Genomic DNA, 25664 nt, shown 5'->3' with positions numbered 1-25664 from the left:
GAAATGGCAAGTCTCTCAGATCGGATTGAGTTTTGATACCATAGGGCTATGTTGTCTAATGTGGTAGCCATTAATTATCGAACACTTGAAGTGTGGCTAGTCTGGATCTCGAAATAAGAGTTTTAAATGTTCCATTAATGATTTTTATATCGGCGCCATGTTGAAATAATTTGTGTGTGTGCGCGAGCGCTCATGTGTGTGTGTGTGTGTGTGTGTGTGTGTGTGTGTGTGTGTGTGTGTGTATGTGTGTGATCAGAAGCCAACATCTGGTTTATTTCTCTGTTGTTCTCCACTTTATATTGTGAGACAAGAGTTTCTCACTGAACTTAGAGCTTGCTGATTTGACTGGATAGCGAGTCCCAGACAGTCTCCTGTCTCTGCCTCCCCAGTACTGGGATCACATGGTTCACTGCAGGATCTAACTTTTAAGTAGTTGCTGGGGATTGAACTTGTGTTCTCATACTGGCTTGGCAGGCATTTGCTGACTGAGCTATCTCTCCAGCCCTTGAAACAATTTTGAAATAGTATCTTGAGCATATTGGCATAAAATACATGGCTGAAATGAATGTCATGTGTTTCTTTTTTACCTTTAGAGTATGGCTGCTAGAAAGCAAATGTAAGATTATATACACGATACTTTGGACTAAATCATGTACCCTCCAAATTCATGGGTTGAAGCTCCAGTGTGATGGCTTTAGGGGATGGGACCTTTGGGAGGTCCTTATGTTTTGGTGACGTCTTGAGGGTAGGACCCACCATGGGACTGGGGGCTGTTGTCAGACGTGACACTAACGCTCTCTCTATGCCATGTGAGACCACAGTGAGGGCAGTCACCTAGAAGCTCTAAAGGACTTTCACTAGAACTGGACAGTGCTTCTACACTGATCCCGGACTTGTAGTTTCCAGAACTGCAAACATAAACAGCTGTTTAAAAGCACTGTGTCTGTGCCTGAGCTCACTGATACAGCTGTAATCTAGGTTTCTGGGAATACCTACATATCTGCACTGTGGCTCTGGGAGGCAAGGATGGCCTCTGGAACATTCTGAGTCCCTCAGTCCTGTGTTTTCTTTTAGTAGCTGCTCCATAAACACCAGATGAGTAAGTCATTTTCTTAGTTGTGAGTAATATAAACAGCTCTGGATAATTTATGTGAAAGAACTCATTACTGGGGCATCGAGTAGCAGCTGGAATCTGCTGAGCAGATCCACCCAAGTAGAAGGACTCGAGAAGGTGGCACATCCAAGCCGCTGCGTACACTAGCGGACACTCCAAAGGGGCACCAGATAAGTAGAGCTGCCCCTTTCTGGCTCGGTGGAGTGATATGAGGCTCATTAGCTTCCAGTTAGGCTATATTGATGTTGAATTGTGGACCCATGCAAGCGAGGTTAAATGCTTTGGGGTTAAATGCTTGCTTTGGAGACTGGGCTCTTAGGATGAGGGGATCTACCTCTGCTAACACAGATGCTGGCTGCCCCTAGTGAATGGGTAGAGTCCTTTACCCTGGTAGCCCTTGCAGTCTTGGCTGCAGCCCAACAGAAGTTTCTAGTGAAAATCTTTCAGCTGAACCGCCCCCCCCCCCCCCCCGGAATGTACGAAGAACGGCAACTGATACTCTGCATTGTAATGCTAAGATCGTAACCTTTTAAGGTGCATTGAAACTTCTCACGTTGTGTTTTAATATGCAGACACAGGAGGGCGCTCTAACCAACTAGCAAGGAAACCTGAATTCCTCGTCCGTTAAAAAACCGATGTTGATTTTGTTGAGCCTTTTTGTTTGTTTGTTTATTTGTTTCACCAGGCAGGATAAGCAGGAATACTTACTTATCCTAGGTTGTCTCACTTGTGACAAAGGTCCCCAAGACACACCTTGCATATTGTTCAGTTAATGTTATTGGGACAAGGGCAATTAAAAAAAAAAAAAAAAAGGAAGAGGACCGGAGCCTTGGGAGAAGGCTTCGGGAACCCCAGCACTTATGCACTCTTAGCTTGATTGTCCTCAGCTAGGGGAGACCTTTTTTTTTTTTTTTTTTTTTTTTTTTTTTTTTTTTTAAGTATTTACTTATCATAGGCTAGCCCCTGATTTTAGCCATTAAAAAAAAATCAGCTAGTAGAGCTTGCCAAGACTCATATCTAGAGGACAATATGCCAAGGCCAACCCAGGGCAGTAGAGAGAGACTGAGGCGTCCTTCACAGACTCAGCCAGTCCGGTGCCTGTTTCCGCCTGTTAAGTGCAGGTGGTACCTGGCATGCCTTCGCAGTTTGCCAAGGAAAAGGGCCAGTGGGAGGGGCCAGGAGGGTGACATTAACCATCCCTTAGGTTGCACCGAGTTTTATACTCAAAAGATAAAGCCAGTCTACCTCTTGTTCATTGGTGACAGCACACATGAGCGAGAAAGTGTGCTCGTCTGGCAGCCAGAGTCACAGAACAGGACCTACTCGCTAGGGCTCGATTTCCTCACACCGGCCCCTGCAGCTGGAGCGCTTATCTAGGGGAGAAGGGGCGGGGGGCTGCTGCTGGGGTTCCAGGTGCGGCCAGCCGAGCCGTTTTCCCTAGCTGAAGGAGGCTGGATGGTGACGCTCAGCCCTGAGTCGGCGGGTTCCAGTCGGCTCTGCGCTCAGGGTCTCCACTGGCTGGGAGGTGCAGCGGCTCTGCCACCTCCCGGAACTCAGGAACTCGCGTCCTCTGGAACTGCGGACTCCCGACCACAGTTTCATCTGCGTGCAGCTCACAGCCAGGAGATCCAGATTAAAGAGGGAGAAAAGGATGGAGAAAAGGGAGGGGGTGTTTAATTCCACTCACTGGGAAATTGGGCGCATGGAAGAGGATGGGCCACGTGTCTTAGATCTCCCCTGGGCTCACTTTCCCTTCGGGAAGGGTGGCTGGTAGCGCTCCATCGCTACTCTCCAGTGACAGGAGAGCGCCTACCCGAACTGAGCGCTTTCCTCGGCGAGCGAGTTAATTTCTCCACGATCCCCAAGCCCCAGGAACTGCTATCCCCTTACTTTCGGGCGAGGAAACGGCCTTGGAGAAGTTGGGCGACTTGTCTGGAGTGTCGCAGCTAATAATGAAATGAGGTCTTTGAAGTGGGGTTTGTGTAATCCTAAAGAGCAGGCCCCAGGGTCCAGCTCCTGGATCTGAACAACTTTTGTCCATCACGCTGCTTGGCACCTGGGGCAAAGCTGCAGGAGACAGAAAGATGGACCAAACGACCATGTGGCTTTTCCCCATCCCGACCCTCGGCCCCGGGTGCGGAGAGACCATCCCAGCGCTGGCTGGCTTCCCACCTTGAAGAGGATTGACCTTCTGTCTCCAGAGATCTCTTCTCCAGGGGAAGCATCGTTTTGGGGGGGGAAATGTTCCTTTGTGGGATACTGGGGGGGGGCGGAGCGGAGGATCTGGGGGGTCCAGGAATAGGGGAGGAAGCAGGGGCGGCTAGAGTAGCAGCAGCCGGTGGACCTGGCCAGCGGTGTACTAGTCCATCCCTGCGGGCGTCCACGTGGTGGGTGTGTGGCACTTTCATTCAAACTTTGGGGAGTTCTCGGTTTGGCGTCAGAGGTATAACCAATCAGCATTCCGAGACGGGAATAAATTATGCAAATAACCATCTGGCGATGGGTCAGATGACTCGAATACTTTAAAAAAGTACCTCTCCTGGAGCTCGCGGTGTGACAGCGGCGAGCCCCGGCTTCACCGAGGCTCCGGGAGAGGACCGGTCGGGCTGGGCAGCGTGTCCTTCCACCGGCTTCTTTTCCCCCTCGCCGCGCGCCGCGCTACCAACCTACCAGGTTCTCCTCCAGCTGTCCAGCCCATCACTTTCTAGCCGAGACCAGGCTGCCCACTTCCAGGCTCGGGAGGTTTTAGTGGCTTAAAAAGAAAAACAAAACAAAACAAAAAAACCTGTTTGAGAGGAGGGGGCGTGGCAGGGAAGGATGCGAAACCCGGCTCTCCTGCTCTCCTTCTGGAGCGTCTATTGTTGCTTCGCGGCGGGAAGTCTCGAAAACTTACGTCCCCAGGGGTCGCTGCAAGGTAATGTGCATTTATTTTTTATTACTCTTCTCCCCACTTCTTTGCTGCGCTGCGCCCTCACAAGTCCTACGGACCCTTCTTCAGTGCTTCCATGTCTCAACGAAATCCTTTCCCACGGCGCTGTGTTCTCCTCGGTGTCGGAAGCCACTTGTCTGGGCGCTTCGGATGAGAGCACCCGCTAGCAAGCCATCCTGGAGGCCGCCTGCCAGCAGGGAGGGTGCGTGGGCTAGAATCCTTTCTCTTGCTTCCTCCCACTTCCATTAATCAGCGCTGTCCGGCTAGCCGAGCTAGCTGCTTTCCAGCCTCGCTTAAATTATACCACGTTTTAAACCTTGTCTTATCTTTGGAGGCTGGAGAGGACAGAAAATTCTTAGAGCTCTAACTTCCGGTGCCTTCCCCTCCACCCGCTTCATTAACGCTTAGGTGTTTTGGAAGTTAAGGTGGCGGCAGCGTGGCGGGCTTCAGATTGATAAGCGCTTGTAGGGGACATCTGGCTTGTAACTTTCTCCCCAAATAATCTTCCCTCCTCTGCCCATTCCTCCATTCTTCCCCTTCCTTGTAGCATCCTTTTTCCTCTTCTTTGGTTCTGACACTTTCACTGGAGGCAATCTGCCCTGGTGGAGTGGGGGTGAGGTCATCCAGAGCCAGCATGGGCTGGTTAAGCAGTGGAGGGCCCCAGAGCACTATCATTTCATTTAGTCTGCAGAATAGCGCTCCAGAAGCTACGAGTTCATGTTAGTTTATGGGCACGTGGGAGCTTAAGTGGGAAGGAACGGAAAAAACCCACCTTCTCCTAGTTTGTTTCCAATTTGAGTGTTAGCTAGAAGTGTGACTTGGGGTATGTGGCATCTCTAGTTCTTTTCCTGAAGAATGCTAAAGTTTCTGTGGTTCTGGTTATTTAGGCGGTGGTGCCATTCATTTGAAAAGCATTGCTGCATTCTAGTACCAGGGACTCTTGATAGTGGGGAAAGACAGCGAAGAACAGACTAGATTGCAATCCTTAACCTTGCAGGACCCAATCTTAGCAGTGGGAACTAATAAAAGTATGTAAATGGTACTCAGAATGAAGCAGGAAAGTGAAGCTGAGGAGGGAGTCTTGAAGCGCTGCTGAGGGTGGTACCTTTTAATTTGTGGTCTGGGAGAACCTTATTCTAGAACTTGACCCCTCAGCAAGGAGCTGAGACAATGAACCACAAAGACATCTGGGCGAAAAACAATCACAAAGGACCAGAAGCCAAAGTGACCCTGTCCTGAAACAGTAGGAACTAAGCCGTGGGATCAGAGCAAGCCAGATGCCAGGGTGGCCCTCCTTGTCTATGTGTGAATTTAGCCTCGGCTCCCTCTTAGGAGGCTAAGAGCTGCCTTTTCTCCTAACCCCATCTGCTCTCCGTGAGAACGGCTGTCCAGGTTGGAGAACTGAACTGGTAACGTCTGTACCTCAAATTTCTGCCAGTTGGGGATTTGATTTCATGACAGCTAATCGGTGTTCTGATCACATGTGTCTTCTGGGGCCTTTTTCTGGATTTTATCCTCTTACATCTGGCATATGTCCCCAGCCCCCTGTATCTGCTTGTCCCATCTCATCACCACCCTCTCCATAGCTGTGGTTTCTCTGTCCAATTCTCCCTTTTCCACCTTTTTTTTGGGGGGGCGGGGTAGTGTCTCACGTAGCCCTGACTGGGTTCAAACTCACTCTGTAGCTGAGGCTGACTTTGAATAAGCATGGGCCACCACAGCTGGTTTACGGGGTGCTGGGGATCAAACTCCGTGTTGTGTGCATGCTAGGCAGGCACTCAGCTGACGGAGCTACTTCCCAGCTTCCTCGTGTGTCTTTTCAAAACTGGAGATTAAATCTGTGGCCTTAAGTGTGTACTCAAAGCACTCTACTATAGAGGGACGTCCCTAGCCCTTCACAACTATTATTACTTACTAGTATTTGAAACTTTGAAACCAGGACTAGCTAAGTTACTCAGATTTGCCTTCAGTTCATTCTGTAGCTCAGGCAGACACAGCACTCATCTTCAGTCTTCCTGTCCTCAGTCTTCACGGTAGCTGGGATTACAGCCTTGTGCCACCAGACTGGCTTTTCCTTCTGTTCTAAACTCTTGGGTAAATAAAGCTCCCGGATGCTCATTGGGTATCTCCCTGTGACTTCTGGGTAACAGGAGAGTACACTCTTTCCCCCTAATCCCTTATCAAGAGAGGCTTACTAGGATGATCGATGGAGAGACAGTGGGGATCAGGTGGAGATTATCTTAAATGACAGGGCCTACCTGGGGTCACGTGGCCGTTAGTGCCGTTAGTGCCGTTAGTGCTGTGTCCCAGGAGCAAGAAAAGGTCGCACTGTGTGCAACAGGGAGTTGGAAGGGGCAGCTTTGCTGTTGTGAGGAATTTTCCCATGATTTCAGCTATTCGAATAACAAACTGGTGCCTGTTGCAAAGAGCCCTGGGACTGTCTAAGGTCTTTGAAGTAACCGTTGGATCAAAATGGGAATGCCAGGGAAAGCGGCTTGTACAGTGGGTCAATACCCTTTTACCTCCAATTGCAAAATCCCAAACCTCTCAAAACTTCCAAGTTTGCTGGGAGGCTGTATGGGAGGACCCTGACCTTACATGCTCTCAACTCCTCTGGCGGCAAACCCTGGTAGAAAGCTATTTGTAATCTCTGCATTTTTTTTTTTTTTCTGTAGAACGTGAGATGCCCTATGTTTCTCTGTAGAGATATTTAGTGCCTTTGACCCGGGGGTGGGGGTACCCCAGACTCTTCTGGGGCTGTCATGTAATATGTGGTATGTTCCACAATGCTTGCCCTTTCCCTCTGATGTCATGGTCACTCTCTGTCACCGCCCGCCCATCCCCCAGCCTTGCTATAAAGCCCAGGTTGGCCTGGAATTCACTACATCACCCATGCTGGTCTCCAACTCGGTAGTTGCTCTCTTGTTTCAGCCTCTCAAGTGCTGGGATTATAGGGTATAGGTGTGAGCCACCACGCCTAGGAGAGAGAGAGAGAGAGAGAGAGAGAGAGAGAGAGAGAGAGAGAGAGAGAGAGAGAGAGAATGAACTCAGACTTACCTGGAACTCTCTCTCTAGCCCATGCTAGCCTAGAATTTACATCATCTTTCCTCTATCTAGCTCTCCCTCAAGAGTGCTGGTATTACAGGCATACACTATTGAGCCTGGCCATAAAGATTTTTTTTAAACATGAAAATTTCTAAATTCTTGGCTTAACTAGTCTTAAGTGTTCCAGGAAAAGAGAACCCACACTCCAAAGGTAGGGATTTGAGGGAGGGAAGAAAGAAAGGGAAAATCAGTTTGGCAGGGAAAAATAAAGTAAGAAAGATAGCTACTTATTTCTGAGCAACAGAATTTAGTTCAAATGACTAATACTCACTGAGGATAGTTGAGATATTGGATTCACAGTAGCTTCAATTCTTTTCACTGCTACTTCATACTGTAATTTTGCTACTGTTATGAATCGTAATGTAGATATCTGACCCGCAGGTTGAGAACTGCTGCCCAAGAAGGCAAAGAGGAAACACTCAGTAGTTGTAAAAACGAAAACCCAAATGACAAGGAATTTGCTCAAGATTGAACTAGAAGTCACTTCCCCAGCCACCAGGAGTATTTATGCTGTTTTTCCTCCCCAGATGAACAAACACCCACTGGCGTACCAGCTACGGCCAAACCCCCTGTGGCTTTTAACCTCCGCACTTCTAAGGACCCAGAACATGAAGGGTGCCATCTCTCCCTCGGTGACAACCAGCTCTTGGAAGACTGTGGCTTCAACATGACAGCCAAAACCTTTTTCGTCATTCATGGATGGACGGTGAGCCCAGGAGGGGGCCCTGCAGCTTTTTATAAGATTTGATTCCTTTTGTTTTGGTCAATTAAAAAGGATAGTGGTGCTTCCAGATTCCAAACCCTCTCTCTCCCCCCTTTCCTTGTGGGCTGCTTGTATTTCAGACAGCTGTGAAGAATGTAATGGGCGCTTCTCAGAGGGGGCAATCCCGACTCAGCAGGGTGGCATTTAGTGCTGGCGCGCAGTGGGCTTTCAGAAAGTGGTTCTCCTGAGGCCGGCAGCCCAACTCCCTTAGCTCTGAAGGAGCTCTAATTATACTTAATTACATTGGCCAACCACTGCCTGGAGGGGGCCCATCCTGCTCGAAGAGCAGAGCTGAGCCGAAGCAACCTAACAGGCTGGGAGAATCGGAGGGGCCAGCTGGCCCGGCTGGCTGGGCTCTATTGGCATGCTGCCCTCCTGTTTGCATAGAGATGGCCCCGTTTAAAGGCACTGGGGCTCTTTATGTGCCCTAGCTGAGCAATTTCCATTGAAAGGCCCATGACAAACTTCAACAAAAAAGGGCTTTAACACTCAGCTTCAGAAACTCTTGGCCAGCAAGGGATTTGTTCATTCACAGAACGACAGTCTGTCGGAAAATGGCACTATTAAGCGAGCAGGTTTCTGCCTGACTAATTGGGAGGGGACGTTCTTCCTCTTAATGATGAGAAATTCATATCCGTTACATTCTTGCTGCGTCTTTAGATCTACCGTCAACAGCTGGGGTCGGGCTTGGGAGTTGGGAAGGTAGGAGTCTACCTTCCTATTGTGAATGAAGGGATGACTGAGGGCCTGTCTGTCTGTCTTCATCCCCCAGGACACAAGCGGAATTGCACATTTGAATTTCTCCAGGGTCCTCCTGTCAAAATGCAAATACTAACTGCTTGCAAGCTTACAAATGGGGAGCATTCCAGAAAGTTCTTTTGTAATGTGTTTGGAACTTGGAATGGTGGTTTCCCATAGAAGCAAGTTGTAAATAGTGTTTGGGTTCCCAGGCTAAGCACAGAAATCTATTTATTTGATAATGTACGTGTGGATAGGTTTACAACCGCTTCTAGTCACCATGTATAATGTTGTTTCTGTGGGAAAATGTGTTCTGAGTTCTAATTTGGGATTCCAGGGGTGGATTTTTCTTACGCTGGGGTCAAGAGGATGGCAGGGATGGGTTGTGAGAAGGGGTCATTTGTTAACTGGGTGTCTGCCTAAGTGACAGTGTGTTTCTAAGGGAGGAGCTAATTCTCCAAGGCAACCTTCTCTAACTCCTTGAAGGATGGACCAGGCCACTTGCCTGACTGTGACAGGGATTCAGACTAACTTCACGCCATTATCGCCACCAATACCCATGTAATAGACAGTAGGGTAATGTAGCATAGCACACGAGCTGTGAAAAATTTGATGGGACACTGGAGACGTGAAGAGCCACAGGGAAAGAAAGCATCAAGCCTTTCTGCCTTTGGCTGACTCGCACACAGGAGAGTCTACATTTCCTCAGCAGCCACTGTGAGGGACTGGTCAGATGAGGAGAGGGTCATGGGATTTCGGAAGTCCAGAAGGAGCATTCAAAGAAAAATAACCTTCCTGTTTTCTTCGCAGATGAGTGGTATGTTGGAAAAATGGCTGCATAATCTTGTGTCAGCCCTGCAGACGAGAGAGAGAGATGCCAATGTGGTGGTGGTTGACTGGCTGCCCCTGGCTCACCAGCTGTACATAGATGCAGTCAATAACATCAGGATGGTGGGACAAAGAGTGGCTGGGATGCTTGACTGGTTGCAGGTAAGCAGAGACGAGAGGGAGCCATCTTTCAGTAGGCTTCCTTTCCCCATTTCATTTCTGGAGGTAAGCTTGCATTTTCTTAGGAAATGCAGAGCACATGTTGTTACTGGGAACTTCGGGGATGATCAAAATCTCTAGCATTACAATTTCTGCTAAATTTAAGCAGTGCATGAACTACTTCAAAGCCTGTTCCAGAGCCTTTTAATGATTGATAGATCTCTGGATTTTTCTGTTACTTTATTTGCTATAAAAAGAAAAATTTGTCTTGTGGGAGATTAGTTCCCGACCTTAGAAGCGGATGCCCTTAGGGGTAGTTGAGAATGGCCAGGAGCCAGGGCCGGTTTTCCATCTGAAGGAGCCACAGACCGCTGCTCTTGCCTTTGGAGGGTGGCTGTGGGAAGGCGTGCAAGGAGGCTGCTTCACACAGACCATCCACTGCGTTGTTTAAAACAGTGTGTGTAAGACAGATCTTGAGGTCTTGATAGACTTTTTATAAGTTAACCATTTTCCCGAGCCGAGTAGACTTAACAGGCAGGAAGGACAAGGGGTCTCCTGGCAAAGGGACCCTAGATGTTGAGCATTTCCAGCCTGACTTTCCTTTCAATGGGGAATCTTCTGACTCCTGGCAGAATCCTGGGCAAGATTTTCCAGCAGTACGTCTTTGCTCTGGGGTGCTGTAAACTGTGTTTACTGAGCTAAGGGTCAAAGCCCCACCTCAGCACCCCACCGCACCCCAGCTGAGTACTCTGGAAAGGGACACTGTTCCAACTATGGGAGCACAGGTAGCTTAAGGGGAGGAGTCAGAAGCTTCTGGGGGTACAGTAGAGGTCAAAGACCGGCAGGGAGCCGGTCACTGGGGTCACGGCTGGCACTTTGGTTTGCTGAGGGTATGGTGTCTTTTGACCTCTACATTGATTCATCTGTGTCCTCCGAATACTGCCCCAAAGAAAGGAAACCTTGTAGGAGAGCTTGCAGAGGAAAGCTTAGGCATACCTATTGCAGTCCTGTCTTCCTCCTAACCCTCGTGGCATTCAAGTGCCACCAAGTCCTTGAGAACGCCCTCCCTGGTGGACCATCCATGTTGCATGTCATTAACACTGGGGGTGCCACAAGGAGTCTATGTCTGTGACCCCTGTGGCCCTTCTTCTCTTATGATGGACAAGTTGAATTGTTGGTGGCCCTGGGGCCTCAGCACTGCACTCTCCGACTCACGCTCTTTGATGACTTGTTGCAGGAGAAGGAAGAGTTTTCTCTTGGGAACGTTCACTTGATTGGCTACAGCCTTGGAGCACACGTGGCTGGATACGCTGGCAACTTTGTGAAAGGGACGGTGGGCAGAATAACCGGTAAGGTCTGCTTCCACCGCGTGTACATATGAGGCATGTACATAGGACTCAGGTGGAAAGGAGTCTAATAGGTGTGCACACACAGAGTTAATAGGTAAATACACAGAGATTAATAGGTATACACACAGAGTCTAATAGGTGTACACACACAGAGATTAATAGGTATACACACAGAGTCTAATAGGTACACACACACACAGACATATGCATTCCAACTCTTTTAGAGCCAATGATTCCATCCAGCATAGCTTGAGAGCCCTTCTTCCTGAACTGTAGTGTGCTGGGCCTTGAATTGTCCAAAGGAGGCGGTGATTGTGTGGCCATTCTCTAGTGTTCCAGAGCCGGGACAGCTGGGTGCAGATTGCAGCACTCATGTGGTCTCTACCAGGGTCAAGGTCCAATATGTCCCTGGTAACAAGGACAAACCAAAGATTTTTGCTTTTCCTTGTTTCCAGTCTGAAGTGAGATAGGGCTGGCTAGAGAGCTTTCCAGTTCTTTTTGCTTGTTTAGGTGGTAGCTGCTGAGGAGAGGGCCTCTTGTCTGTGGCCAGCTGAGGAGCTGGGAGAATGCTAATCAATGTCACATGCAGTAGCCCTCATGTCCTGACAGCCGGTCCTTCCCTCCCAGCTCTCTGTGGAGCAGAGGTCTGGCCAGTTGCTTACCCCGCGCTGTTGTAGGTGTCTGATGGAGGGAGGTAGGCTGTCTCTAATCTTCTTTATGTGGGGAGGCTTCTCATGAGAACCTGAGTGATAAGAGGTTGGAGACCACAGCTTGGGTGTGGTCCTCAGGGAGTGATGCCATGGTGCAGAGGCCACAGGGGTCCTTAGCTTGGGGTCTATTAGAGATCTGAGTCCCAGTCTTGCTTGGCTGGAGGGTGTGGGGTTTACTTGCCACAGATAGCTTCGGAAGGTAATCTGTGGTGCAGTGGGGAAGAGGTCATGCATTCCTTACTGAACTTGTGTCTAGATAGTTATGAGCAATAAGCAAGCGGGTGGATTCCTTTAAGAAATATGAGTGAGTTACATTCTGTGCAGGCTATAGGATAGGTACTATTTAATGTCCAATCCTATAGTTATGAGCAATGAGCAAGTGGGTGGATCCCTTTAAGAAGTATGAGTGAGTTACATTCTGTGCAGGCTATAGGATAGATGCCATTTAATTCAACCCTCAGGCGCATGGTGCTTCCTCCGTGCTATCTCTAAGCCACACAGTAACCTTGCAGCTTTCACAGTTGGGGGAAGGAGGCCCGGATGATTAAACAACGAACCAAATATCTTGCACACTCTTAAGTAGCAGGTCTGGGATTCAGTCCAGGTTACTAGGTTGCAGGGCCTGCCCTTAGCTACTATCTAGCAGTACAGATAAACTATATAATAAAAAGTCGATCATGCCACTTTTCTCCTGAGCTTGTGGGCCGGGGATGTGTGTCACACAGTCCGAGCAGGGAGCTGGGTAGGTGAAGGCCCCACACTGGCCTGTGAGGCCTCCTCAGCTGTCGGCATTCCTCCAGAACAGCTCTGTTTCCATGGAGCTGCCTGTCTGGTGGGGACCTTTGTTTGTACCCAGCAAAGAGCCCCTCTCTTGTATTGGGTGCAAAGCATAGCGTTCCCTTCTTCTTCTTCTCTCTTTTCCTCTTCGGTGCACATGGTGAGAGGCAGGGGGACGCCTCTATGTCCTACTATGGCTCGCTCTTGCAGTCTCTCCAGTAGGCCACTGTGGGCTATTCTGGAAGGGCACACTATGGTACCATCTTTCTTTTAGTCCTGGTTAGGGTTGAGCCCTAAGTAGCCTGGGATCCCTTTCTGCCATGGTCACCCATAAAATCATTCAAACTTCTGTCACTTTCTGGTTTTAGCCTCTACCCGTTTCCAGGAGTAATAAGCCCAGGTTTATTCACTCCACACATAAAGCAGCTGCCTTTGTCCTGAAGTTACCTTCTCACGTGCATCCCTGCGAACTCACTGTTTCTTGGTGCTGCATCTGGGGAACATGGTTCTATTACCCATTGCCTCCTTCTAAGACACAGACTTGCTGGGTAGTGTGACGTCTGCTTTAATCCCAGCAGAAACAGGCAGATCTCTAAGAGTTCAAGACCAGTGTGGTTTACATTGTGTGTAGATGTAACCAACCGTCTTATTAAATAAGAAACACAGAAACAATGTAAAAGAGAAAGCCGAGAAGTCAGAGCTCAGAGCTAAAATCTCACCCTTCCTCCTGCTGTCCCAGCTTCGCGAAAAGAGACCTACTTCCTGTCCGTTCGTATTTTTAAAGTATGTTGTTCTGCCTTCTCATTGGTTGTAAACCCAAACACATGACTGCCTCGTCACTGTCTGAATGTACAGCCCCCTAGGTCTTAAAGGCATATGTCTCCAATGCTGGCTGTATCCCTGAACACACAGAGATCTTATGGGATTAAAGGCGTGTGCCACCACCGCCACACTCTTGCTATGGCTCTAATAGCTCTGACCCTGAACACACAGATATCTATGGGATTAAAGGCGTGTGCCACCACCGCCACACTCTTGCTATGGCTCTAATAGCTCTGACCCCCAGACAACTTTATTTATTAACATACAATCAAATTAATATTTCAGTACAAATCAAAATAATATTTCAATACAATTAGATTACCACCACAATTGTGAGTTCTAGAACAGTGTGGGACATGCAACTGGACAGAGGCCAGGCCCCTGCTCCACAGAGAGGTTGGAGGGAAGGGCCTACTTTTGAGACATGAGGGCATGTGGCACTGATTAGCTTCTGCCAGCTCCCCAGGCCCTTGTCTCAACAATTCAAAACAAAATAAACAAAACACAACAAAAATGACATAGTTCTTGCCCATATTGCCTCCAGGCCTTGGCGTCTCTAGACTGGGGTCTTTCCATCTGGGAAGTGACGTTATGTGGGTCCGTGGGGATTTGAGGTGTGTATGTGTATGTGTGTCAGGGCCATGTGGCACATTTTAGGATGTTTAGCTGTATCTCTGGCCTGTCCTCAGTAGATGTTGTTAGTTCTCTTACTCACAAGTGCCATAAACAAAAATTTCTCCCCAAATCACCAAATGTGTCTTGAGGACCTAAACACTCTCAGTGCCCAACATTTGTCTTAGACAAAACAGGGCCATCCTGTGTACATCTTATTTCTTTTCTTTTTTTTAAAAATAATTTATCTATTTTTATTTTTTTGGGCATTGGTGTTTTGACTGCATGTATGTCTGTGTGAGGGTGTTGGATCCCCTGGAACTGGAGTTGCAGGCAGTTGTGAGCTGCCATGTGGGTGCTGGGAATTGAACCCAGGTCCTCTGGGAGAGCAGCCAGTGCTCTTAACCTCTGAGCCACCTCTGCAGCCCCTACATCTTATTTCTTAACTCTTTCCACATCCTTTTTGTGTGTCGGTAGAGCAAAGAGCCTTACTGGTTGGGATAAATCCTGTTCGTATAATTATAGCTTGATAACAAACATAGACAAACTCTTAATCTCTTAATTTTTCACACAAATGAATTGAGGCCTGAGTTTACACTTCATATATGATCCTGAAGAATAGGAAAAAAATGTCAATGTCTGGTCCACAAACATCACTTGGGGGAACCAATCTACATTTCTGTGTGTGTGCCAGCCCCGGGGGCCAGGGACTCAGAAATCTATACTTACGCTTTGAGGGTCTGTTCTTTCTTTCTTTCTTTAAAACAGTGTTTTCATATTTGTATAGTCCAGAGTGAAAAGACAGTGTTAAGTCTCACACAGCTATGTACACTTGACCAGTTCCCTCCCCACCTGCTCGTCTGATGCATCTGCATGAAGATGACTAGTGTCTTGGGGGTCCTTTCAGTGTGTTTTAGAGCTACATGGTCGAATCCAAGTTTATAACACGCTCCATCATATGATCTGAGCAGTCCAGAGTGGGACAACCAGTGGCCCGTGTAGAGTAGCTTTCAGGTTCCACATGGAAGGTGGGGAGGCAGAAAGTCTTCCTCACTGTGGCTGCAAAACAGAAGGCATGGTGAAGTCTGGTGTGTGGGTTCACACCATGTTGAGATTGGAGATGCCTTTCTCCTCTGTACCTGGGCTGGGGCCCAGGCCTGACTCATAACTAAAGGCAGGGGAAGAGTGAGTCCAAATACAAACCATCCGGTTTGGGGCAGATAGAGTTCTGCTGTGGAAGGTGCCTAGGGGCAATGACTGGGATGCATGGCTTAGGTCAGGAGCCCAGTTTATTCTAGAACTGCTTTAGTTCTCACTCCTGTGGTTCCCCAGGGCTGACAGCAGGGTAAATCTTGTGGTCAGTATACTGAGCTGGCTGAGGCACAGGGGCTTTAGAAAAAAAAAAAATGCTGGTTCTGTGATTATAGGACTTAATTTCAGTGATGACATCTTGGGTCAACCACATAGGGATTCCTTATTTTTTATTTCCCAGTATCTGGATTTGGCTGCTGGGCTCAGAGAGCATCTTCATTCCGCATACTCCATACTTGGACTCTAAGTCAAGACTCAATGCCTTGATGCTTCTGACTAAATCTACCTTGCCTTTCTTCGCTGCAGGTCTGGATCCTGCAGGACCCATGTTTGAAGGGGCGGATTTACACAAGAGGCTGTCTCCTGATGACGCAGACTTCGTGGATGTCCTGCACACCTACACTCCCTCCTTCGGCTTGAGCATTGGAATTCGGATGCCTGTGGGTCACATTGACATCTATCCCAACGGTGGTGACTTCCAGCCGGGCTGTGGATTCAATGATGTCTTGGGATCTATTGCATATGGAAGTGAGTGTGTACTTGATCTGCCTTGTGTCTCACTCACTCTATCCATCGTCTCAGTCAGCCAGGGCTGTGAGTACAGCCGACACAGTTCAACTCATCATTCACATCTCTTTCCACAGAAGTTGTATGCTGAGTCATACAACTTGCCTCTTAACATTCACCTGCTTGCTCATGCTTTCAAGTCACAATTGTTACTGATTAATTTTTTTTTCCAGAGACAAGGTTTCCCTGTGTAGTTTTTGGTGCCTGTCCTGGATCTCTCTGTAGACCAGGCTGGCCTCGAACTCACAGAGATCCGCCTGGTTCTACCTCCTAAGTGCTGGGATTAAAGGGGTGCGCCACTGCCACCGGCCCAAATTTTTTTTTTTTTTTTCTTGAGACAGGATCTCACTATGTGGTTCCAGCTGGCCTGGAACTTGATATGTAAACCAGGCTGGACTTGAACTTACAGAGCTCTGCCTCCCACTGCCTCCTGAGTGCTGGGATTAAAGACATGTGCCATCACGCCCAGCTTTCATTTCTGGTGTTTCTACCCGGATAAATGTTAGGACTTAGTGACTCTATCACACAGCTGGCCTTTCACACTCTATTTTACTCTTTTCTTTTTTCATTTTTTTTTTTGAGGTAGGGTCTCTCTCTATAGTCTCTGCTCTACTGGAGTTTGCTATGTAGAATAGGCTGGCCTCGAACTCACAGAGGTCCTTCTCTCTCTTCTGGCAATTAAGGTGTGTGCCACCACTCCTGGCCATCTATTTTACTCTTAGTGTATGAACTCTCCTCTCTCCATTTCTCTGAGTATATTAGCATTGCCTTCCCTTACAGAGTAGACAGATGGCTGGAATGGTCTTAAATTCCTCTGTATGTTAATAAGAGCTTGGAATGCCACTGAGCCTATGTTAATAATCACACACCATCAGCCTCAATAAACCTATCCCGGGTGAGGTAGGTATACAGCGACTACTGACTGAGTGGTGGGATCATCCAGAAGCGGTTCATCCCCGTGTGTTCTCTGTCTTCCTGTTTCCCCAGCAATCACAGAGGCGGCGAAATGTGAGCATGAGCGAGCCGTACACCTCTTTGTTGATTCTCTGGTGAATCAGGACAAGCCGAGCTTTGCTTTCCAGTGCACAGACCCTAACCGCTTCAAAAAGGGGATCTGTCTGAGCTGCCGCAAGAACCGTTGCAATAACATTGGCTACAACGCTAAGAAGATGAGGAAGAAGAGGAACAGCAAAATGTACTTGAAGACCCGGGCTGGCATGCCTTTCAGAGGTAACTGACCTTCAGGCTCCCGGGTGCCCCTTGGTCTTCTTCTTCCTTTATACTTTCTTGCAGAACAGGCCATGTAGCAGCCCAGGAGCTGTGGTCTATGTAGCAAGTTATTAAAAATCAGATCACATTATGCATGCCCTAGTAAAGTGGTTCCTTCAGAAATCCAGGGTAAGGACCCCTTTTGTGATGCAAATACTACCCCATAATTATCAGGATCAATATCTCAACGTACTCTGTTCATGTTCAACAGAGGGGAAGCAAAGTTCACAGAAGACGGAAGCAGTCGTTTTTACTTCTATAACCTGTTTATGATATTTTGTGAGACAGTATTTTATGTACAAAGACCTTGAGACCCAGAGAGGTCATTACCTTAATTTAGTGTCACACAGTAGAAAATAAATAGTCCTAAGTCCCCAAACATTTGACCCCTTCAAGTTCAGGGCACTTCTTCATTGATTTCCTGTGCTATCAGGTAGAGAAAGACTAGAGCCCAGCTAAGGTTAGATGGGACCAACAAGGTATTTGTTTCTAAAATCCAGTATGCTATGTGACTTTTGAGATGCCAAGCAAGGCTCACCAAGGTCTTTGTTCTGTTGTCCATACAGTTTACCATTATCAGATGAAAATCCACATCTTCAGTTACAAGAACAGTGGAGACATCCAGCCCACCTTCTACATTACCCTGTACGGCAGTAACGCAGACTCCCCGGATCTGCCTTTGGAAGTGTAAGTGTGAACATTCTTTGCAACTCTGGTTCAGGATGGAGAACTAGTTAGTCTGAGAATGAGAGAGAGAGAGAGGAAGAAGTATGGGAGAGTCAGATCGGCTTGCCCAGGGGAGGAGCTGGGTGGTTCTAGCTGGCATCTATATCTCCTCTTTCCTCTCTTCTGCTGTGTGTTCTCCTTCAAGTCCTTGACTCAGAGGGCTTCAGGGAGGGAGGCTCCCAAGATGAATCAGCTGCGTGCGAAACTGCTGGATCAGCCGCGCAGAAACCGCTGTTTCATCTCAGGCAACACCCTGACACCCGAGGCTTCAGGGACTCGGGAACTCGATGAACGTCATCCCTGGAACTTCTGTAGTGATCATCTGTGGGAGGGGTGCATGGAGGTCTGGAGAGATCTGTTGAGTTCCCACCAGGCACAAAGCATCCTGCCAATTGATGCTGTCATCAGAGTCAGGTGTGGGCGGTGCAGCCTGGATCCCAGCACTTGGGGAGGCTATGGCAGGAGAATTGTGAGTTCTGGGACAGCCTGAGAAATGCAGTGAGATCCTGTCAACAAACAGATGATAAAGGATAAAAAAGGGAAGAGAAAGAAGAAGAAGGAGAAGAAGAAGAAGAAGAAGAAGAGGAGGAGGAGGAGGAGGAGGAGGAGGAGGAGGAGGAGGAGGAGGAGGAAGAAGAAGAAGAAGAAGAAGAAGAAGAAGAAGAAGAAGAAGAAGAAGAAGAAGAAGAAGAAGGCCACTGGAGTCACATTTGTCTGGGCTCAAGGTCTTGCTAGGAGACGAGGATTGAACATCCGCAATTGCTAGCATGATGGGCCAGGCAGGGATGGGAGAGGCAGGAAGAGGGGAAGGAAGAAGGGAGGAAGGAAAGGAGACTGCCACCTCCGGGCTGAGGATCGGCAAGCATGCTTGTGTCAGGAGGGTGAATCTGTGTTTTCTCTTTTCGGCTCTTCCTTGGCACTGTGTCTTAGGAATTAGTGGCACAAAGGGATAGCTGCTCAGGAATGGTTTTGATAAGAAGTTAGGCGCTTTGGGCAAAATTATCTGTCAGCGTAGAGCACAACTCAGCTTCCTGGGTGGGCCTTTGAAGTGGGGACATGGAGGTCAGGAGGTGGGCCAATTGTGCCAGTTTCCCGAGGTGGGAGGGGAGTGAGACGAGCTTCTCCCTCACCTTGCAGAGTGGAGAAGATCAAGCTGAATGCCACCAACACCTTCCTGGTCTACACTGAGGAGGACTTGGGTGATCTCTTGAAGATCAGACTTGCCTGGGAGAGGATATCTCATTCCTGGTACAACCTGTGGAATGAGTTTCGCAGCTACCTGTCTCAACCCAGCAACCCCTCGAGGGAGCTGCACGTCCGAAGAATTCGTGTCAAGTCTGGGGAAACGCAGAGAAAGTAAGTGTTCCTTTCCTTCCTGGTCTTTGTGAGAGGCGGGCACAAGGTCCTTTTGCATTTCTTCCTTTGTAAGAGTAACATCCGGAGTCCTCTGCCACCAGCTAAACTTCAACTATTTTTTGCAAGGACTGATACTTGCAGACACGGGCTTCTGGGAACTGTGGTATGTCCATCTTACGTCCTGACCACAGCCCTCAGGGGAGGGGTGGGAAGGGACCGTCTGGAGTTCAGTGCTTGCTCTGTTTGCCAAGTCTTGTGCCGGCCCAGAGGAAGAGGTCTTCCCCTGGACGGGGCTCTCTGCGCGTGCTGTGTGGGGGAAGATTGGAGCATCTGGACGCACAGGTGAAGCCTTCCACGAGACTACCCTTCCAAAGCCCACTTCTCAGAGCACTGTCTCCTCCAGCGGTTCTGAATCATGCTGCTGAGTTGGGGTTGTGGCTTCCACCAGCCAAGAGCTCCCCATGCTGTGCCAGCTGGCAGCCTTTCGTTTCTTTGAACCCCAAACTAGGAGATCCAGACCTTTATAGATCAACTCTTGTTACTGTGCCCTAACTCTGCCAAGGAGGGCTCCAAGCCAGTGAGGCTCTGGAGGCCTTCCTCGTGAGCGGAGTGTTTTCTTCCCGGACCTCTGCAGTGACCACCATCAGCGGGAGGAAGCAGCCCGCAACCTTTTTGTCTTTCCCTCTGACCTTTGTCCCCATGATTATTCTTCCTGTGGCTTGTTTGTGTCTACTGCCCTTGGCCAGGCTGGCAGCGGCGGGAGTGAACTGGCACTTTGGAGGCTTCCCTAGAGTTATCTAGTCTAGGAACCTGTGACTTGGGGACTTTTTTTTTTTTTCTTAATCGAGGAGCTGTTAGAACCTAGCCTGTGATCTCCGTAATTGTACCTGTGTTAACTCCCCTGCTCTCCTAACTGCAGCCTGAGCCGAGAGGTGTGACAGCAGACACACAATCCTCATTATAAAATATTTCAGATGTAGTGAACGCTCGTGAAAGTGTTCACCATCGAGACTTAACAACTATAAGCCGTTTCCCAAGTTGTGTTCTGATAGAAGGTTCCAAAAGCCAAGGATCACAGAAGTATTTGCAGTCATCTCTGTGTCCTTCCTCTGCCCACAACTTCCCCTCTTCCAAACCAGACAGAACGAAAACTTTGCATTAATTAACTAATGGGAATGTGCTTCCTTCCTTTATGTTTCTATGCCCATTAGCACCTTTGTTTATACCCATTAGCAGTATGCAGGATTGTTTTAGATGCGTCTAGATTTCCCATGACTGGGCATACTGCTTTATGAGTTTATGAGGCACATTTCCAGATGCCTGTGAAATGTACCCGCTAACTTCAGCTGTGGTCTGTTGATGGTTAACTCTCCGGAGTGGTTGGACTAGTTTTCCTTCTCTAGCACCATGCTCTCCCTCATTTGCTTCCTGTCCCACAGTGGGACACTGCTGCCATTCAGGTGGCGGCAGGCCACCTGGCATTGTGTGAATTTGTGTTTTCTGACTGTGAGTGAGGTAAGCTCTCTTTCTGCAGGTCTATAAACATGTAGGTCCGAAGGCGCTTAAACTCCCCAGGAAAGGTCTAGAATATGACTTTTTTTCCCTGCCTCGGCATTGGGGTGAGGTGTCCTCCACAGTGTTGGTCATCCGTGTGGCAATCCTGTCATCAAGGCTGTGTGGTACAACCACAAGCTTTTGCTTCCCACAAACTGTTGTGAAATGGCGATTAGCAGGCCTTTGATTCTTCCTATGCTTTTGGTTGTCCATGAACTGAACTTTTTTTTTTTTTTTTTTAAGATTTAAAGTGTGTGTGTGTGTGTGTGTGTGTGTGTGTGTGTAGGTAGGTAGGTATACCTGAGTGCAGGTACCCACAGAAGAGAATATCTGGTCCTCTGGAGCTGGACTTAGAGGTGGTGGTGAGCCACTTGACCTGGGTGCTGAGAACAGAGTTCTGGGCCTCTGCATGCTCGGTTTGTACTGTTAACTGGGGAATTGTATCTCCAGCCCAAACCTTTGATTTTGACATGCAGCTGAGTTCCGAGAACTCTTGTCAATGGAGAGTTCACAGCAGTGTCTTATGGGGACCTTGAGCATGGTGGTGAGGCTGACCCTTGATCTCAAAACCCCCAAACCAGTTTCCAGTAGCATAGCCTTTTGTAAAGTAGAACAAAACCTTCATTTTAAAGTCCATGTTTTAAGCAACGACAATTACCGAAGCAACATTCACGTAAAGATACGCCTTTGTCCTAAGGTCCAGGGTAGTCAGGTTCATGGGGGCTTTGGCAGGGATGGGAGCTTCCAAGAGGTCATGGCCCCAAATGGCAGGCAGCCTTTTGGGAAGATAGAGAAGAAAAGCAGGAAATGTGTGATGGAGGCTGCATAAGATTGCATCATAAAGCAAGATACATGCTGCCGTCCTGCATCAGGGATGGGCAGTCCTGCATCAGGGATGGGCAGTCCTGCATCGGGGATGGGCAGTCCTGCATCAGGGATGGGCAGTCCTGCATCGGGGATGGGCAGTCCTGAAGGCTCTGGAGTGGATATAACATGCTGAAAGTTTCTCTTTCCCTTTCCCATTTATGTTGAATCCAGAAAGCACTGTCTAGAGTTTTGGATACAACAGTGGTTTCTTTTTCTCTTAGAATGACGTTTTGTGCCCAAGACCCTAAGAAGACTGGCATCTCTCCTGGCCAAGAGCTGTGGTTTCACAAGTGTCGGGATGGCTGGAGAATGAAAAATGAAACCAGGTAACTCGCAAATGGCTACTGACAGACGTCCCTCATTAACAAAACCCACCTGGTGGAGGGTGGGAGACAAGCACCTACATGAAAATATTAGGGGACGTGCATGTCGCTCTGTCCCGTGCTCTGTCTCACCTAGAGGTGCTCACTGTGCGTGTTCATAGCCCCCAGCATCGCTGTCCGTTTCCCCTCATCTTAGGTTGGTGCCTCCTCCGTAGTGAGCAGGGCTGGGGTGAAGTCTCGTTTCCCATCTTCCTTCTGCCATCGGGCTGCAGTAGGCAGTATGGTGGGAGGCAAGATGGTTAGATTTTATTAGATTTCCTGGAAACCAGGTTGGTATGAGCAAAGATTAGTGCCCCTAACGGTCCCCACTGTGAGGTACAGGATGGCTTGTGTGTAGAGCCGAGTGAGATGACGTCGAGGCTGGCTGTCTTGTGTGGTATCACATGGCTAGGTGTGGAACTACATGGTTTCAGGTGGAGGAAGGCCCAGGTCATGGTGTATGACAATGGGATCCTCGGTGGAGCCCGTCTTATGCCATCTAAGCCAAAATACCTTCTAAGGATGAGGGTGGCTGTCTCTTTAGCTGCTCTCCCCTCCTGCGCCTTGTCTTCAGCAGAGGACTGGCTGATAGTCCTGCTGGGGAATGCTGGGTGTGCAGCATGCACCCACCTGCACCCAGTGCTTACAGAGTCATTTAACTTTATCGACAATCTCAGGAGGCAGGCGTTACTGTCCCTGTGGACACCGAGAAAACTGAGGCGTGGGACAGTGAAGTCTCTCTCCCAGGATTCCCTAGTGGGTGATGGGCGATGGGTCGTTTTGCATTAAAGCCTGCTCATTGCAGTAGAGACGTTGCACCTGCTCAGATGAAGCACCCCGCCTCTGTTTAGGTACTAATTATTGAGCAAGCTGTTTGCAGGGATCCCCTGTGATTAACCGTATGCCCACCCAGTGGGCCTGACTGCACCCCCAGCTGACCTGGCTTCTGTTAAGGAACATCAGCACACCCCAAGCTTAGTAATCACAGACTTGTGAGGTCTGAAGACTGCCCCCCCCCCATTAAGTGCAGGCTCATTTGATCTTCCTCTATCATTATCTTAATTCTTTTTGTTTGTATTTAAATTTACCTTTTTCAAAGTGCTCCTGTATACATTAATTTCATTGATAGATTGCATACCCTGGAAGGAATTACGTAAGGGATGAGGCGCTTCTTTTTCTCTTCTAGAATGCTCTAATTTAATTAACTTGGCTCATACTTTTTTTTTTGGGGGGGGGACACAAGTCAACCATTTATTTCCCCTCTAAGGCACAGAAAACAATAGGAATCCAAGTAATAAAGGGACACGAGGAAGTCATGGCAATCTTAGCGCCATGCAGTGCCATCAGGCTTCTCTCTTCTGGTATGAACCTGTTCACCAATAAGGAGACTGAAGTTCAGAGAGCTCCTGTAGTTGAGAACAGGATTCAGGTCTCCTGACTCAATTGTTCCCTTCCTGCCAGAGGAGAATCTTGTGTACTTCTAGATAAAGGCAAAGAAGTCTGATAGTCCTCCTCACACTTGTGTGTTTGTGTCGGGCAAAGCACATGGATGCATTGAGTGTGACAAGTGTACCTTCCAGTCCAGACAGGCTCCCACGGGTGCTTCTCACAGGGGACTTTTCCATTGTTCTTAGAGTCAAATGGCTGGTCCACGTGCAGAACACTCAGTCCTAGTTCACGTCTCGATAGATATACCTTGGTACAGCTTTGTCCATTTGCTGATGAGTGAGCTAACGCCATATTCACGTGGTTCCTTCCAGTCCTTTTGTGGAGCTGGCCTGAGGGCCCAGGAAGTCCTGAAGCCCGAATCCACCCACACCCCACTGTCCACGCACATGGAGGAAAGTTACCGCTGAAGACTCACTCGATGGAAGACCTCAGCCTTGACGCTGGAGCCCCGGGAGGATTCACTCGCTGGGCTTCACCTTGTTTCCACTGCCAGCTGTGACTTCTCCCAGACAGGTCTGTCCCCTGCCGAAGTTCCAGCCTGATGATTCTAACTCCAGACTTCTCTTGACCCCTCAGGAAGCTGTGTGAGCACTGGAATGTCCGGAGCCCTGGTGCACGCTGGGCCACTCTTGCTGTTGCTAGGTGAGCCCTGGCTCTGACCAACCGCAGGGTTGAAGTGGCTCTGTGTGGAGGGTTGGCAGATGCTTGGCCTCACTGAACCTTAGTGACAAGTCTTTCCCTCAAGACCTGACTCATATACCACAGTGACAGACCTGTTACCCAGAGAAGGGACAATAGATCAGGCTGATGCTAATGTCCTACTGTTCTCCCATGCCAGACTGATGGATCCTGGCTCTATCTCGGGTATCCCATCATGCTTCCTAGCTCATCTTCTGAAGCCCACACTGTTGGCATTTCTCTTTTTTGCATCGTTCATACCTTTGATTAAAAGCAAACGTTCATTGGGCACTTCAACTATTTAGCACAGGGAAATAGACGCACGACTCAACCTTTGCATTTGGAGCCAATGGGATCAGGATCTCTCCCTCCGGTTCCCTGGCTCATGAGTATGTGTGTGCTTAAAAGCAGACAGAGCTGAGGGGAGAGCTACAGGCTGGAAGAGCTGGCTGGGGCTCTGAGGTTTTCATGTGTCATTTTCTCTAAGGGCCGTGCTCGATCACTATTAGAGCAGCAATGCAGAAAATCATGCATGGTGGCCCCAGGGGTGGAGCAGAGTTTCTGCCGTTTAGGGAGCTTGACAGTAGTGTGTGTGTTCCACTTACCTGCTGTGCAGAAACCAGCCGCCACCGGCAGAGCTGGCGTTAAGGTTTGATGTGTCTTCTATGAAATAGCTTGCTTTTTATATCAGTGCCGTCTCTGCGTTAAGCTCCTGGAAAGAAGCCTTCTGTTCTAGATCTTAATGTGAACCAATAAATGTGACACTCGAGACACCCTCCTGCAGTCTCTAGACAGCTTGCCCATGCGTCACCTAATCAGAGTGCAAGGAGCAGGGCAGCTGTTATTATTCTTGTCTTCTGAAATCAAGGCTTAGGGAAATTCAGCCACCTGCTTAGACATAGATATATCAAGGTGGTGAGGGGGCCATGCTGAGGACCCAGTGAGGTTTCCTGAAGGCAAAGTTCAGGAAAGCCTTTCTGTAACTCTGTGAAGATGTCTGCAACTATTTCCCATCTGTCTGTTCCTGATGTGATAAGCAGTGAATTATTTTTCATAGCTATCCATAAAATCCAAGCCCTTTTATTGATAAACAACCAGAACACCTGAGGAAGGGGTTGAGTTTTTATGGGTGAGCTGTCAGCTGGGGTGAGAGAGCAGTCACTCACTCTGTATTTCGGTTTTTAATTCACATTCTTTGTATCTGTACTCCACCAAATTTGTATCGCTGCTTAATGCCAAACTCCCGAAGACGTAACAGTAACAGTCGAACCTTAACTCGGGGTGCTCTCTCCAGCCCTATTTGCTACTACAATTGCTTTCTTGCCAAAGTGGAGCTTGTTATTGGCCAAGGATCCTGGTGGCTTCCAGCTCCTGTGTTTAGTGATGGAAGTATGGAGAACTGAGGCCTCTGGGAGTTGTGTGTTTATCTGTTTGACTTGAAGTCTTGTTTGTATATCCGATGCTTTTTTAAAATGCCTAGACCACTATTTATTTCTGAAGTGTATATAATGTATAAAGACAAATATATGACTAGTTTTTACTTTAAGATTAACCCATTTCAAGATTAAAAAAAAGTTTAATAGTAAAATAATAAAAACTATACAACTCTTAATTGTCTG

General features: G+C 48.4%; 1 protein-coding gene across 1 annotated transcript; it reads left to right on the top strand.

The window, feature by feature from the left end:
* Positions 1–3615: 3615 nt before the first annotated feature.
* Positions 3616–25657, top strand: Lipg (lipase G, endothelial type). The gene is made up of 10 exons (XM_006973826.4): positions 3616–4028; positions 7676–7854; positions 9460–9639; positions 10874–10985; positions 15524–15745; positions 16772–17014; positions 17620–17740; positions 18917–19135; positions 21778–21882; positions 23679–25657. The coding sequence occupies exons 1-10, from the start codon at positions 3932–3934 to the stop codon at positions 23698–23700; spliced, it is 1500 nt and encodes a 499-aa protein (XP_006973888.1). The 5' UTR covers positions 3616–3931; the 3' UTR covers positions 23701–25657.
* Positions 25658–25664: the final 7 nt, after the last annotated feature.

The sequence above is a fragment of the Peromyscus maniculatus genome, chromosome 19 (assembly GCF_049852395.1).
Source record: "Peromyscus maniculatus bairdii isolate BWxNUB_F1_BW_parent chromosome 19, HU_Pman_BW_mat_3.1, whole genome shotgun sequence".
In the NCBI taxonomy this organism is placed as follows: Eukaryota; Metazoa; Chordata; class Mammalia; order Rodentia; family Cricetidae; genus Peromyscus; species Peromyscus maniculatus.
Note: the sequence above shows the minus strand (reverse complement) of the source record. Positions and strands in the feature narration are given on the sequence as shown.

What these genes read in the sequence shown, in the direction of transcription:
- Lipg (XM_006973826.4), top strand. Translation starts at nt 3,932, where the DNA reads ATGCGAAACCCGGCTCTCCTGCTCTCCTTCTGGAGCGTCTATTGTTGC. An exon ending in GACGGTGGGCAGAATAACCG is followed by an intron (nt 10,986 to 15,523) that starts GTAAGGTCTGCT and finishes TCTTCGCTGCAG; the next exon opens with GTCTGGATCCTGCAGGACCC. An exon ending in GGCTGGCATGCCTTTCAGAG is followed by an intron (nt 17,015 to 17,619) that starts GTAACTGACCTT and finishes TTGTCCATACAG; the next exon opens with TTTACCATTATCAGATGAAA.